Source organism: Triturus cristatus, chromosome 6 (assembly GCF_964204655.1).
Source record: "Triturus cristatus chromosome 6, aTriCri1.1, whole genome shotgun sequence".
Taxonomy (NCBI): Eukaryota; Metazoa; Chordata; class Amphibia; order Caudata; family Salamandridae; genus Triturus; species Triturus cristatus.
Genome location: NC_140589.1, coordinates 59286188 through 59303311, shown reverse-complemented (window position 1 = coordinate 59303311; position 17124 = coordinate 59286188). Strand labels below are relative to the sequence as shown.

Below are 17124 nucleotides of genomic sequence, written 5' to 3'. Positions count from 1 at the left end.
GGAACCACTGTCCAGCTGTCTTTGCCAGATAAATGTACAATAAACAAGGGGGGGTGCACTGCTATTTTTCTCCGAGCTGGGGCTGTCTAATTTATGAAGAATGTACAAATGTATAACTGAATTAGTTTTTGTGTGTATCATAGACAGCCTATCCGCTCGAGTCCTTACTAAGATGCCTCCCTGGTCCTTTTTGCACTTTCATTGCACTTTGCAATTTAGCGTGGGTCATTTTATATTTCTGAATGTGTCTATGTAGCTTATTATTTGCACTTCTGACTTTGCACTTTAAGGCCTTCCGGGGTTTGATAAAATGCACTAAGAAACAAGTTCTATTACTGCTTTATATGAATTTGATGGTTTTAAAATGATGGATCATTTTAAGCAAAATGGATTGTTTTCTGATCGCCGACTTTCACTGTTGGATTGTAGGACCCATCCACCTCGCCGGCCACACGCTCGACCCCATCTTCTCCGCCAGCAACCACGTCGCCTTCAGCCACTCCACAGAACTACACTGGACCGACCACAGATGCATCCCCTTCACCTTCAAATAGAATACACCCCACCACCGCACACAACAAATCCCCCGCAGATGCTGGAGCAAAATCACCACAGACCAGCTCCTCTCATCACTGAGCCAGAACCCGCCAGCCGACACCTCTGACCCCAACGACGCAGCCAACAACCTCGCTCAATGGATCACTAACTGCGCCGACGACCTCGCTCCACTGAAGAACCCCTCAGGCAAGACCGACAACAGAAAAACCTCATGGTTCACAGAAGCCCTCAAAGAATCAAAGAAATCCTGCCGGACCCTCGAAAAAACCTGGCGCCACGATCGGACCACAGGAAACATGACAGCCCTCAAAAACGCCACCCGCAAACACCACTAGCTGATCCGCACCACCAAAAGGACATCATCCAAAGAGCGACTAGACAACAACACCCACAACAGCAAGGAACTCTTCAGCATCGTCAAAGAGCTCTCCAACCCCAGCGCCGGCAACAACGACATCACACCGTCACAAGACCTCTGCAACTCCCTCGCCAAATTCTTCCACCGTAAGATCGCAGATATACACGACAGCTTCGGACCCCATTCTCAGCCTCCAGCCACCGAACCAACGACCCCCACCACCACCATCAGCGCTTGGACCCCCATCAGTACTGAAGACACCACGCACGTCATGGACACCATCCACTCCAGATCCCCCTCAGACCCATGCCCCCATCACATCTTCAACAAAGCCGACAACATCATCGCACCCCACCTCCGGAACGTCATAAACAACTCCTTCACATCAGCCACCTTCCCTGAAAGCGGGAAGCACGCCGAAATCAACGCCCTTCTGAAAAAACCCACAGCGGACCCCAAAGACCTCAAGAACTTCCGCCCCATCTCTCTTCTTCCCTTCCTGGCTAAAGTCATCGAGAAAACCGTCAATAAACAGCTGTCTGCTTTCCTCGAGACAAACAACTCACTCGACCCATCACAGTCCGGATTTCGAGCCAACCACAGCACCGAGACCGCCCTCATCGCAGCGACCGACGACATCAGGACCCTGATGGACAACGGAGAAACAACCGCCCTCATTTTCCTAGACCTCTCGGCAGCTTTTGACACCGTCTACCACCGCACCCTGATAACCCGCCTCTTCCACACCGGGATCCAAGGAAAGGCCCTGGAATGGATCACCTCCTTCCTCTCCGACAGAACCCAGAGAGTCCGCCTCCCTCCCTTCCGCTCAACGGCCACGAAGATCATCTGCGGCTTACCCCAAGGCTCCTCGCTCAGCCAACACTCTTCAATATCTACATGAGCCCCCTCGCTGCCATCGCACGCAAACACAACATCAACATCATCTCCTACGCCGACAACACCCAACTGATACTCTCCCTCACCAAGGACCCAGCCACCGCCAAAACCAACCTCCAGGAAGGAATGAAAGATGTTGCAGAATGGATGAAGCTCAGTCGCCTGAAGCTGAACTCAGACAAGGCGGAGATCCTCATCTTCGGACATTCCCCCTCCGCCTGGGACGACTCCTGGTGGCCCACAGCACTGGGCTCCGCACCTACTCCCACTGACCACGCACGTAACCTGGGATTCATCCTGGACTCCTCCCTCTCGATTACCAAGCAAGTCAACGCAGTCTCATCATCCTGCTTCAACACCCTAAGCATGCTCCGAAAAATCTTCCGATGGATCCCCACCGAAACCAGAAAAACCGTCACCCAGGCCCTCGTCACCAGCCGACTGGACTACGGAAACGCCCTCTACGCAGAAACCACAGCCAAACTTCAGAAACGACTCCAGCGCATACAGAACGCTTCCGCCCGACTCATCCTCGACATCCCCCGCCACAGCCACATATCCGCCCACCTGAGAAACCTGCACTGGCTCCCTGTCAGCAAGAGGATCACATTCAGGCTCCTCACCCACGCACACAAAGCACTCCACGAAAAAGGACCCGAATACCTCAACAACCGCCTCTCGTTCTACACTCCCACCCGCCAGCTCCGATCAGCCGGCCTCGCCCTCGCTGCCGTCCCACGGATCCGCAGAACCACTGCCGGAGGAAGATCGTTCTCCTACCTGGCCACCAAGACATGGAACTCACTCCCCACACAACTACAAATGACCCAGGACCACCTCACCTTCAGGAAACACCTCAAGACCTGGCTATTCGAGCAGTGACAGCACCCCTCCCCTTAGCGCCTTGAGACCCTCACAGGTGAGTAGCGCGCTCTATAAATGTTTTGATTGATTGATTGATTAGGACCGGGCGGGTTAGGGTGGAGGGGTGGGGAAGGGAGACTGTGAACTTCGATGCTCTGCTTATTTTTCACGAGTTTGTATTTTCAAAGTGGCAATAAAAAAAATTAAATAATAAAAAAAAAAAAAGAAAAGAGGAGATTCTCTCCTTTCGGGGGCACTTGTCATTGTCAGTAAAAATTAAACAAGCACTTTGGCTCGTTTTACTTTCACTTTTGAATGTAATGACATCAGCACGCAGTGCACGCTGATCGTCATTACATAAAAAGAAAAGCTGAGGCTGCTCGGGAAGCTTTTCCCGAGCAGCCCGAGTCTGAATGGAAAAAAGGAAACCCTCTAGTGCAAAGCGCCAGAGGGCCATTTCTAATTCCCCCTCAGTGTTGGCCAATAACCAACACCTTCACTGGACAGGGTGCGCGGATGTCTGCCATTGGCCAACACCTGCTCCTCAGAGGTTAATGGTTATATTTTATATGTTTGGGAGTTTTTCAGATTATGAAATCACTAAGTGATTTTGAATGGTCTTATGATTGTAATTGCTATTTTATTATGTCAGTACAATAAATATTTACTACTAATACCAAATAATGTGCTACAGAAGGTAAGTACTGGGGCATAATGAAGACCCCTGCAGCCTCAGCAGTACAAGGGAGCCCAATCATCTAGTGGGTCCCCAAACCTTCAAGGGTCAACATTCAGCAAGGCCAATAAATATATGTGTGAGATATGGGAGACTCTGGACCCCTCACCACATTCTGTAGGTGTGCATCATTTTGTATTATGCTACATATATATTTGTAGATTTGAAAACAAAGATTACATATTTATCTAATAGATATTGCTTGCAATATGTTACCAGTTTCAATTTGCATGGTTAGGTTGATAACTCTCTAATTTTGTTCTAGGCTGGTTTTGATGATCTTTGGAGGAGATTCGTGACTTATTCAACTGGAGAGCAACTATTTGGTTTGCCCATTACGGACTATGAGGTTTTGCACAAGATCAGGTAAGAAAGGAAAGAATATATGTTTCTAATAAGTGTGTGTAAAATAGTTACAAAAGATAAGAATCATATTCATGGTGCAGCTAGATCCGTCTCCCCTTGCACTTAAATGCTCATTCCAAGCATAATGAACATTTGCCCTCTACATGGAAGTTTCAATACTGGGGACTTGTCATAAGTAGGTTGTTGATGTAGAAAGATGATGAGTTGTTACCAAACTTTTTTCCGTAAGTTTCAGAAGGTCAAGGGTTTACACAGCATGTGTCAAATAATTGGGAGCTGGTTCACACGTTGCCAATGAGGTGAGGTGTTGGATTTGATATGACTTGGTTAGTTATGGATAGCTACTCAGACGTGGTCAGTGAAAGCCTCCCGTAGTTACAACAAATCTTTATGAAAATACTATATACCCACTGCCACTGTAACTTTCCCAGAATTAGTGCCACGACTGCTTGTATATTTCAGATTGAGAGTAATGGAATACTTCGGAATGCGCCGGATGAAATTGCTTTCGGCCCACCTGTCCAGATCGGTCTCGTCACAGCATCCGTCCCCTACCTCGGCCAGAGGCCGCCGATTCCGGCTGCGGCATCGTCCTTCACCGAGGCCCCACGGGCATTGCTCTCCCGCCGGTAAGTCCAGCACCTTGCCACCGAGGCCCTGTCCTCATTCTGCAGAGGGTGCGGGTTCCTCTTGTGATGTGCGCCCATGCCCGTCGCCACCCTATGCGCCGTTTCCTGGCATTGGGGCGACAAGGGCCCAAATGAAGTCCTACACTACAGCTCTGCAGGCTTCTTTGGGCCCCCCTCCTCTTCCTGAGACGTCCACGGCTCCCTTGCCATGCGCGGGGTCTTCTGCGGACTCGCCGGTGGCGAAAGTTTGACTTCGGGTTTTGGAGGTGTGGTGTCATCGAGGTGCGGCCCTACGGGGTTCCCCTCTCCGACCCACGGCATCTCTGCCTCACCGCAAAACCCTGTGGGGTTCCCTGTGGTGTCGCAGGAGGTCACCGGGACTCGCAGCTCGGCCCCGAGTCCCCCTCGGTCCCTTGGGCAGACGGCTGTCTTACCGGAGGCCGAGCCGACGGCTTTCTGGCGCCGACGGCTTTCCTCCCCGCCTGCGCCGCGGGTGGAGGCCATGACCCAGGCTGCCTCCCCGAGTCCCTCTCGATCCTCTGCGCAGGCGGCTGCCTCGTCGGAGGTTGAGCCGGCACCTTTTCGACGCCGTTCATTGGCCGCTTCGGCTCCGACCCCGCCCCTTTCTCCTATGAGGCATGTGGTGCTGGAGTTCGACTCAGCACCCCTGGTGCACACTTCGGTGCCGATCGAGGACACACCGGTGCCCATGGGGGACTTCCCGGCGCCGTCCGGATGTCGGATAGTCGACTCTTCTCCGGATGTCCCTTCCTCTCCGGAGGACTGTCATCTCCTTGTCTCCTCTTCACCCGAGACTGGACGCCGCATCGTTGCCTTTTCCCCGGCGGCTTCCAGGGCGGGTTGTACGCCATCTCCGCGTCCACAGCCCCCGGACCCGCTCTCCCGCACCTTCCAGTTGATTGCCCCGCAGGCTTCTCCGCCTTCCCCGGAGACCCCTCAGGCCCCTCACTCATCCATGGGTCTTCCATCCTCCAGGGCTGGCTGATTCTTCCTCCAGCATGGCACTGTGACGGGTGGCTTAGTTTGCAACCTTCACCCACAGAAGAGTTGCTCTTCCCCCCTGCGACACCCTAAGGAGGCAAGTGTTGCCTTTGTCAAGGCCATCTCCATGGCCACCGGCATTTTGCAATTGGGCAACCCGGTCGCTCCACTCCCAACAGATCACTTGTTGGAGGTTCTCCACCAGGGCTCTGGTGGAGGGGAGACGCTTCTTCCATTTGAAGCTTCGCTCCACAACTCTCTTCTGGGGGCGTCCTGCTATGGGGGATCCGGTGCCTCTGCCACTTCTCCGCCGCCATCATCCTGCCCTGCACGATCCAGTCTCCCTTTTTTCCCACCCCTCTGCCCAGGGCCCTGTCCAGCAGACTGCTTTTCCTTCCTTACCTTCAGTGTTGCTCCCTCTGTCCCGGGAAGCCCGGTGGTTGGACTCCTGGGGGCGTAACATTTTTGCTTCCACTAATGCTGCTCTGCGCGCGCTCAACACACTTTGTGTGTTGGCCAGGCTACCTCTGACCTATGGGATTCCGCGGAGTCCCTTCTGTCTCGCACCTCCCACGAAGGTGCCCACGCTAATCTGCGGCACCATTTGCGGGATGGTTGGGAGTTAGCTGCATTTATTCTCCGTTCGGCCTTAGATGTCTCTGATTCTCTTGCCCGCGCTATGGCAAGGTCTGTGTCCCTCCGCCGCCATGCTTGGTTGCGGGATAGCATCTTTCCGGAGAATATTCGGGAGCATCTTGTTGACCTGCCTTTTGATGGGATTCTTTTATTTAACACCCACGTGGACTCCGCTGTTCAACGACTCCTTGCGGGGCTCCGTCCTCCTCTCCAAGGTGTCTTCTGCGAGGCGTTTATCCCACCTTACTATTTGGGCCTAGTGTTTTGGTTGGCCCGTCTGTGTGCTGTGTTTGGCTCGGAATGCCTTCAGGGTCTTTAAGTTGGCCCCTCTGTTCTTTTTGGCTGCTGGTACAGCCCTTCAGCTTTTGTGGTGTGTGAATTTTGGCTGTTAGTGAAGCCGTGTAGGTCCTCAGGTTGGACCGTCTGTGTATTTTATGTTCTTGACCTCTGCTGCAGGTTTCCCTAAGAGGTGTTCCCCTGTTTTGTTTTGGGACGTGTCATACTCTAGGTGGAGTACTTGTGGGCTATTGTATAGCTCTGACCTAAGCTGGGCGGGTGTGGATACCTTCTCGGGTTCCTCGCGTTTCCTGGCGTCACTGTATACCGCTTGGTGCGGTCTTTTTCTTCTGCCTTAGCGCATCTTGCGCTACTCCAGGTTCTGTCCTGCTCCGTATCTGGTGGTGTTTCTATCCTTCTTCTACAGGGTTTGCCTGTCGTCCATTTTACCCTTTGTTCCTGTGGGATATCTGCTTCTGTGCATTTTGCTTTTCCTCTTCAGCCTCTGGCTCGCCGGACAGCCTGTTGTCATGCCGTCTTCGGCCTGGTCCTCTGCCTGGTGTTCCAGGGGGGCTCGGATATTCCTGGTGTCCTCCTGTGTTCTGATTGCCGACTTTGGGTCTGTGCTACATATTTCTCGCTTCCCGGGGGTCTCTCTGCCCCCCCCCCAGCTGTTTCTTGGGGGGGGTTCTTCTCCTCTTTCTCTACTGGCTGGTCCCACTTCTCTTTGTGGGCCGGGTTGTGCCTCTGGGACTGTCCTTCTCTGAGGCTTGTTTTGGGGTTCCCTTGCCTCTGCCTTCGTCTTGCGCTCTGATTGTTCTGGGCACACTACTTCTTGGTATTTACCAGCTGCCTGCTGCGCACGCCTGGTCGTTATGGTCCACCTCCGTGGGCCTCGGCGTGTACCCGTGTGCTCCGGTCCCTTGCTTGTTGGAGCTTTGTGCGACTGTGTCTTCCTTTTCACGTATGCGCTTATTGGCTGTGGGGACATTCCTGCCTTGTCCCATGCCTCGGGGCTGATGCCCCTTCAGCTGTCCCCTTCGCTGTGTGTGTGTGTTCTCCTGCGGCTTGCTCTGCCTCCGTTCCACCTCTTCTCCTTGGATTTTGCGGGTGTTTTTTTTCTTCCTTTGGTGCTCTCTTGGTGCCGCCTGTCCCTCCGGGTTTTCTGGCAGACGCCCTTCGCCCCTCGGGTAGGCTTGTAGTATCCTGGCCTTCCCTCCTCCCTGTTCTTGCTGCCTTCTGCTTGGTGGGGGCTGGGTGGTCCTTCCTCTCCCCGTGACACATCCCCAGTTGGTGCCTTGTGTTCTTCCAAGCTGGTGAGGTTCTCTCGCAGACCCTCCTCCCCTCTGGGTATGGCTATGGTATCTATTCTATGTTAAGGAATCTGCGGCTAGTAGTCTCTATCAGATGTACAAGTTACTTACCTTTGGTAACGATGTATCTAGTAGAGACGATTCTAGCCGCAGAGTCCTTCGTGGCCCGCCCTTCCTCCCCGTTCTGCGAGGACCTTTCAGCTTGGTCTTCTGCATCCGCCTCCCTCCAGCCCTTCGCTCTTTACAGGGGCTAAGGTGCTCCTTGATGGTGTTGTCTTGCAGTCATTTTTCGTTACTCCTCTGTTCCGGACTTGTTGCCCTTCATTGTTATAGGTTGTGGTTGCAGTCTTTCTGTCGTCTGCCACGACATTTTTCACATGTTTTTCTGCCTCCAGGGAGGATGCCGCCTTCGCTTTGCAGAGTTGCATCTCAGAGCGGTGCTCTGCTCTTTCCATTTCCTGCCTTTCAATAACACAGTGCTTGGCACTGTCCCTAATGGTGCTGTTCCTCACCATTCGTTTCTTCCCTTTCTGTTTCACTGATTTTTTCGCACACTGTTCCCATACACTCACAGTTTTGTTTGTGATGGCTCCGCGTTGTGGCGCGGAAAAGTTCTGAGAAGAAAACTGACGTCAGCGCGCTGGGGTGGGAGTTATGTGACCTCGCTGATGTAACGTCCGCGGACGACGTCAGGGCGGAGTCATGTGGTATCGCCCCCCCCCGGCAGGCAGAGATGCTGTGGCAAAAAAATTCCGGATGCAGTCTCACACCTGGGGATAATTCTACGTTAAGGAATCTGCGGCTAGAATCTTCTCTACCAGATACATCGTTACCGAAGGTAAGTAACTTGTACATTAAGATACACTTACAATTGGCCTATAAGGGACTTATAGGCAAACCCTATAAGTCCCTAGTAGGTAATAGGACAAGGGGGAATAAGTTACCTATACGCCCCTAGTAGATAATAGGGCATAGAGGTTTAGAAGCTGAGCACATTTTTTGCACTTTGCAGGTGGGCACTGCTGAGTGGTTGTCTGTCATTTTTAATGCAACCTTGCCTTTCAGACTGCCTCACCAAGTAAATTATTTTAATTGGCATTCCCTACCCTATATGTCCCTAGTAGATAAAAGGGCAAGAGGGTTGGAACTATATGTGAGACCCTCGTATATAACAGAGCATGGAAGTTTAGAGGGCAGCAGCCATTGTTGCACTTGCATGTGTGCACTGCTAAGGGCATTTTAAAAGCAGTCATGCTCTGCAGCACTCTGATTTTACACAGAGATGCCCGAACAGGGGGAGGAGTCATAAAGCACGAGGCTTCAAAGGAGGACAGGAAAGGCAGGAAATGCCAGGTCTACCAACCCCGTCCCCTGTGCGCCAGTCAGATGGCAGGCTTAAGGAAGGAATATAGAACTCATCAAATGAGAAGGACAACAAATTATCCATAAACTGTCAGTTGCCCTAATCGGGATCTGGGAATATGTGATTTAACAAAAGTCTAGGAGAGAAATCAACTGCAAAACCCATAGGGATGTTAAAATTGCCATCACTCACTAAATAGTGGCATGCTTCATCATAGGGCCACTACTACACCCTGGTGCAGACCACTGCTCAGGGTGGATTGCATGTATATTTTTAGAAATAATTTTACATGAAATGGATCCCAATTGCAGAGAGAGAAAAGTGTTTAAACTGTCTAAGCAGGTGCCCCTCTTCTTATTTATTCTGGGCCCTGCTTGGCAGGATTAAAAAATATTATTCAGCGGGTGTATCTGAGAGAATATATCTCCATCACCCTGTCCGCTAGTATCAACATGTTTCAGCCTGTTCCTATCGCCCTAGTGGGTTGTCGGCCTTCTTCAAGATACATATCCTTTGGAAAGATCAAATCCCTCCTAGTTAACTACACTGAGGGGCCGATTCCGATAGCCGGTCGGACAGCTGTCCGTAGCCGTACCGTGCGACCAACACGTACCCGGAGTCGGTCCGTCCTGTAGAGTAAGTACGATGCGCATAACTGCCAAAAACACGACCGACACGTAGGCTGTGATTCAAGCTCCATTCTCCGTCCGAGCCGTAACTCCTAACGCTGAACCGAGTTGCCCGGAAGCAGTATCCATAGCAGTTTCCGGCATGATAAGTACGATGCGTACTTCCTATGCGCTGGACGGGCCGCCACGTATGGGACGTCACAGCATCCGGAAAACAAGCATATCAGCTACGATTCGCGCCACAACTCAATACACGGCTACGAGACGGACCAGCTTGCAGCGAGTACAAGACGGAGCAACAAGCAGCGTGTACGACACGAACACATCATGAATCCCATCGCGCAAGTCATACCAGTAGTCTACATCTGTGACCGGCTCAGGAACCGATGCAGACACCTACCACACAAACAAACGACACGTGCCTGCAAAATGGCACACACACACAGGGGATCCACATCCAGGCCACTAACAACAGCCCGCCATAGGGGTTGTATTGCCAGCACCACTACCACCCTCACCCATAGGGCTCATGTTGACCATCACTACTGCCACCCCCACTCATAGGGCTTATGTTGCCCATCACCCCTGCCACCCCCACTCACAGGGGGTATGTTGCCCATCACCCCTGCCACCCCCACCCATAGGGCTTATGTTGCCCATCACCCCTGCCACCCCCACTCACTGGGGGTATGTTGCCCATCGCCCCTGCCACCCCCACCCATAGGGCTTATGTAGTCCATCACCCCTGCCACCCCCACCCATAGGGCTTATGTTGCCCATCACTACTGCCACCCCCACTCACAGGGGATCTGTTGCCCATCACCCCTGCCACCCCCACTCACAGGGTACCTGTTGCCCATCACTACTGCCACCCCCACCCCTAGGGGACCTGCTACCCAGCACTCCTGCCACCCCCACCCATAGGGGACCTGTTGCCCATCATCCCTGCCACCCCCACTCATAGTGACTATGTTGCCCAGCACTACTGCCACCCCCACTCATAGGGATTATGTTGCCCATCACTCCTGCCGCCCCCACTCATAGGGCTAATGTTGCCCATCACCCCTGCCACACCCAGCCATAGGGCTGATGTTGCCCATCACCCCTGCCACCCCCACTCATTGGACTTATGTTGCCCATCACCCCTGCCACCCCCACCCATAGGGGACCTGTTGCCCATCACACCTGCCACCCCCACTCATAGTGACTATGTTGCCCAGCACTACTGCCACCCCCACTGATAGGGCTTATGTTGCCTATCACCCCTGCCACCCCCACTCATAGGGCTTATGTTGCCCATCACCCCTGCCACCCCCAGCCATAGGGCTGATGTTGCCCATCCCCCCTGCCACCCCCAGCCACAGGGCTTATGTTGCCCATCACTACTGCCACCTCCACTCACAGGGGACCTGTTGCTCATCACCCCTGCCACCCCCAGCCATAGGCCTGATGTTGCCCATCACCCCTGCCACCCCCACTCATAGGGCTTATGTTGCCCATCACCCCTGCCACCCCCAGCCATAGGGCTGATGTTGCCCATCACCCCTGCCACCCCCAGCCATAGGGCTTATGTTGCCCATCACTACTGCCACCCCCACTCACAGGGGACCTGTTTCCCATCACCCCTGCCACCCCCAGCCATAGGATGGGTGATGCGCAACACATCCAGCATACTCCAACATCAGGTATGTCCGCAAAATACATCCCCCCTAACATCATGTCAACAGTGTGTAGTCTGTGACAAATGCCCACAACAGTGATTATGGCTACAAACATACAATGCAACTAACGGCACATGTGTGACCAACACATGAGTGTGACATACACAAGGCAAGCATCACCATAGCACTGTGGCAATGTAAAAAGAACACCCCTTCACTGTGTAGAACAGAAGTTAAGTGTGGGCTTCAAAAATGCAGCAGATGTTGAGCATTGTGGAGATGGGGACTAAACCCCCCCTCATCACAGTGACCAAAAGGTAAGTGCCATCATGGTCAAAGCTGCAAATAACAAACAGCATGTATGATCCCTGCTCCCAACACATTAAACACTTCTGGGGTGAAGTAGTTGTTGTGTCCCATTCCCACAGAGATGTGGTGAGGCTAACAGTGCTGTGAAAACATAACACACTCTCGGCCATGTGCAGACAAGCACCACACATGGGGGCTGACAATGCATACAGTGTACAATGACACAAGAGCAGAAGTGACCATCACCAAGCATGCACGTATCTCGAAAATAGACACACCAATCAAAACAACATGTGTAGACTGTAGGTGTCAGCTCACAAACTCACATTCCATGCCAGCAATGGCACCTAACAAACAGGATGAATGTGCACAATGATGTGATATGACTCACAGGGACAGCATGCAAAATCACAGAAACAGCATCCAGACAAAGGCCCACAACAGCAATACCAATGCACTGGTGCAGATGCACAAACACAAACAGGCAAACTCACTCTGCACATCTGACACAGCATGTGTGTGTGTCACAGTATCCCTAGGCAACTACATAACACATGAGGGGGGCTGAACCACAGTGACACAGATGTGGACACAGTGCCATAAACTAGTAAACCATCATTGGACACCCTCAGTGGGCAATCAGGCATTGGGAGATGAGAGGGAGCACAACAGACACATGTGACACAAGCTGGAATGAACACCAACTAACACAGCAAGAGACTGACACACAACAGCACTTCCCCCAGGGACCAGACATTGGGGTGACACAAGCATGCATGAAACCTCCACTGTGATGACAAAGGCAGATGTCGTACAAACTGGGAAACCCAGACATGTGTTCTGTGCCACAAACGTACATCACACATACACAAACACAAATCACTCAGCATGGCCCCTCATCCATGGACAAACGGGAGCTAGGGGACCATCCATGCAAACATTCACATCAGTCCACCCTCAACACCACACACCCTGAACTGCAACAATGTGTATCTGTGAAGCCCACATGGACAGGTGACATTGCACATGCACCCATGACAAACACAGGAATGTTGGGAGGAACTAAGGTGCACAGACACATCACACAAGGACAGTTTACAACCCTGGGAAATGACAGACATACTGCACAGTATGCGGTACATGGCCATGACCTCAAAGCTCACGTAACCTCCAAAATCCCTGCCACAGTCCCAGGACAATGCAGAAGCCAAGGAGAACCACAAGGACCACATGCAGACACCTGCCAGCATCACAGCCATGAACCCGACAAGTGGGAGAAGTCACACACACATACAAATGTCTCAATCACTGAAAACTACCACATAAGGACAACTACATGATTTAGCAAATAAACAGGTGTCTTGAGGAACCCTGACTGTGTCCCATCTGTGTCTGACAACATCATCACCACTCAGAACTGATAAATCCCAATGATGATACACCAATTAACAGTAGTGTGTCATGCACCCACACATCTGGTAGCCCATTGGAAAAGTAGTGGGATGAACCCAGTACCACCCAGCAAGCATCAACAACAGGAACATATCAAGGGAACACTGTCTGTGTATGAACAGGGATGTGGACACACACACATGCTCATACAACACACACCATGGGCCCAGGCCATGTCACTGGACAACACACTCACTTGAGGGGACCCCTCTCCTGTGGAAGCCCAGCTGTGCCAAACATATTCACCGCAAGTCTCATTCATGTCTGCAGAACACTTGGTCAGTCAGCCATCAGTTACCACACAATGAAGGCACTGGTCACAACAGCCTGGGTACGTGAGTCTCCCCTAAGTCATCTGCACATACCCAAAACATATGTCTAGCAAGTTGCACAGAGGACCCAGTTGCTCCTATTACAATGATGCCCACACCTGTAGGTCCAGTGTTGATGAGCACAAAGTATGTGGAAGTGACAAATTGGACAATGGGAAGCACATCATATGTGTATAGGTGCAAGACAGAGATGTGACCATGCAAATGAAATGCTCACAGAGAGATGTCCACAAATAGTTGATCCTGACACACCCAGGTAGCTGCAAAGGATGACATGGATACCTACCAGAACTGGATACATATCTCATGGACCACAGGGAGTACCTCACAGCAACACATCAGTATTCAACATTGTAAACAAAGCACCACAGGTACAAGGATATGTTAAACATCATCAACATAATGTACACCTCAATCTAGTTCACAGGTAGAAAAAAAAAAAGCTTTATTCGGCATTTTAAAAGTTAAACGTCTGTGCAAACAAAAGGCCTATGGCCAGTCCATGTCCAAATGCCTCGGAGTGAAGTAGAGTGAAAACTGTCATACCTTGCTTGCCTGCACTGCTAATGACCGGGGTCATCCCCTCGGAGAGGCGTACATGGGGGCAGGCCAGGCACCGCAGGGACAGGATCAGGGCGCAGCAGAAGGAGGCAGTGAAGAGGTGGGGGATGTAGGCTAGACACTTGCAACTGCAGTGGAGCTGACTGAAGTGGTGGGTGCTGTCACAACTGTGGGGCACAAGTCAGATGGGGTGGGTGCCGGCACAACTCCAGTGGGAAGGTCAGATGGAGTGGATCGGATCACCACTGCAGTGCCCAAGTCAGTCGGGGTGGTCGTGGACTCCAATGCAGTGCCTACATCCATGGGAGCGGAATGGGGGATAGGTGAGGTCGGCAGGGCAGGGGGGGACACAGTCCCCACATCAGTGGTACTAACTGTCTGACCAGGTGTGGAGGAGCAAGTGCTAGGGGGGATGGCCTTAGCATTTTGGGGATGGTGTATCTGTGGGTGGGGGAACCCGGGGCAGGGAGTGGCAGAGGAACCTCTGGAGTGGTGGCCTGGGGGATGGAGGACGGAGACTTTGCCTTGGAGCTGCGTGGTGGCGGGGGGTCTTGCTCTTCTGGCGCCGGGGGTACTTGCGGGTGGGGGTCTCTGACTGCGCCTGGGGGAGGGTGTCCGGGTGTGAGGGGCACTCCCCTCTGTGTGTGGGGACTTCCTCTTCCCCTTGTAATCTGGATCTGCAGGGTCGGTGGGGAAGAGGCCAAGGTCACAGAGGAAGAGCTTCTGGGGAGATCGGGTTGCAGGTGAGGCAAGGGAAGCGGGCTGGGAGGGAGAGGTCTCGGAGGACTGCGGAGTGGTTTTGGATGACTGCGTGCGTGTCTGCAAACCAACCCCTGTGAGTGTGGTATCAGTCCCTTGCGCTTGCACTTGCTTGTGTGCGCGTCTAGACCTTGGTTTGGGGGTTTCTGTGCTTTGGACAGGTAGGGTGCTAGGAATCGTGGGTGGTGCAGGGGTAGGAGGGGTGCAGGACTGTTGGAGGAGGGACACGGCTGCCGTCAGGGAGGAGGCCACGGACTGATTGGTCCTCTGTAGGGCAGACATGCCCGAGGAAATGCCCTCCATGAATGACACCAGTTGTGTCAACCGACCTGTGTGTGCATGGAGGACCTTCAGCATCGACGTCTGCTCTACATGGATCTGTCGAAGTAAGTCCACAGACTCCTCACTCAGGGCAGCAGGGGACACAGGGGCAGGGGGAGCGGTGCCTGACACAAAGGAGACATGCTCACGAACACGGGAGCCTACAGGGACCTCTGGGATGGGAGCCGATGTGAGGGTGGTGGTGGTGGTGGTGGCTGGGACAGCCTCACTAGCTGGGGTTTGGTGGCTGCTGACACCCGCCACCACGAGGGAGTCATCCTCAGAGCTGCTGTGGCCCTCAGCTGGGGGTGATGGTGCTGACGACTCCTCTGTGTGGTTCCACTCGCCCTCTGTGCCACTGGGTCCACCCGACTCCTTTCCTTCTGTCCCTGTCAGGCTCTGTGGCTCCTCCTGGTCTGTGGAGCTGTCCCCTCCTGTGGCTGTGGATATATCTGGATAGGAATAGGAAGTAAGAGAACAACATCAGCCACCTGCACCGACTGCACACACCACAGTGAGTACATCACATCACAGGGCAAGCCCTGGGATCATCAGCTGAACACAGCTCACAGTGCCAACACTGTTTAGAATAAGACAATTGTCATTCTCAACATCAACCATAGCAAACATATCCCTCCTTGACTTTCACACATATGTCCGTTGCATGTTGGATGCTAACACCCCAATGTGCCAACATGCACCACCCACACATTAGTTGTACATGCAAGTGAACATGTAGGAGTATGTCACTATACACACAGCACATCTCTTGCTACTGACTCAGTACAGGTGTCCGGATGAAGAGATGGGCAGAGACTCATTTCACATGCTTGTGATGCATGCCAGCAACACACACTATGATGTTCTCATGTCCTCATGGGCAATGCCACAATGGAGTGCATGGTGCACACTTGAACACAATGCAGGATCACTCATAGCAAGTTCAATGCCGTGGCACTGGGATGCCCTGAAAGTCAGTCAACACTGTCTCCTGTCACAAGGGCAGGGCATCCAGACAACAACAATATGCACTGACTCACAATCCTAGCTCAGGGGTAAAGCTTACTCTGCAGATGACCGGCACACTTGCCCATCCCATGCAAACAACATATCCAGGACCCAGAAGACCCCACATCATGCAAATCAGACATATGAGTCTCAGCAAACACAAATCCCTGTACACTAACACATCACAGTCTGCCATGCATGTAACCCAGATGCATGAAGGACACAGTTGCATACACCATTGTGCGCTGTCAGATGATCACATACCTATATGTCACACAGGTCTTGTCTCTCGCAGTCACATCTCAGATGTCATGCTGACACCCTGAATCATGGACACCCCAGTTGTACATAACAACAAGCCACACCCTAATGACACAGAGGCAGACACCTGAGGGCACGTCACTAAGCACAACCTGCAATTTCATACACAGGAGTGGGATTACAGAGTGTTTCTAAATGCCCTTGATGAGCCATGACTAGCCAGGTCTACATGAAACAGAATTTGGCCCTGGACAGTAGTTAGGTGGCTAAGCAAGTGTGACATACTTGAGATACATACTCCTGAGGCCCCAAAATTGGAGTCCCCTGCTGCATGGGTTTGTTTGGAATACCCCAGCCACATGTTGCTAATCAGACCAGCGATTGGTTCACATCTCAAGGGCACACACAGATCACATGTCAGATCTCAGGCATTGTGTAAACAATTGACCCACCCATGTAACACACAACAGAGTCACGGGACCAGATGCTGTCCGGTAGCTGAAACATAGCTGACTGCAGGGGCACAGTGCCCTAGTGACACAAGCAACAGACTATAGGGGCCACACCTGTGGAACAGATGAGGAGGGTGCTTCACACAATTGAGGGACCTGAGTTTTGGACTACAAGACCTACGTAATGTGGAAGTGTGACCAGGCCAAAAGACTGCAATTAGCATGTCAGACATAGTACACAGATTAGGCATGGACTTACCCCCTTCCTGCTGCTGTCTGGCCTTCAGCTGCCTATCCAGGTCCGGGAAGACCACTGCCAGTATCCGGAGCATGTGGGGAGTCAGGGTCCGGTATCCGCCCCTCCTGCGTGGAGGTGAC

General features: G+C 52.4%; 1 protein-coding gene across 1 annotated transcript in view; it reads left to right on the top strand.

The window, feature by feature from the left end:
* The window catches only part of DNAH8 (dynein axonemal heavy chain 8), a 13985216-nt gene that overhangs the window by 5084505 nt on the left and 8883587 nt on the right, over positions 1 to 17124 (top strand). Inside the window, exon 33 of the mRNA XM_085610239.1 lies at positions 3682 to 3782. Coding sequence (XP_085466365.1) covers positions 3682 to 3782 — 101 coding nt within the window. The remainder of the gene's footprint in view (positions 1 to 3681; positions 3783 to 17124) is intronic.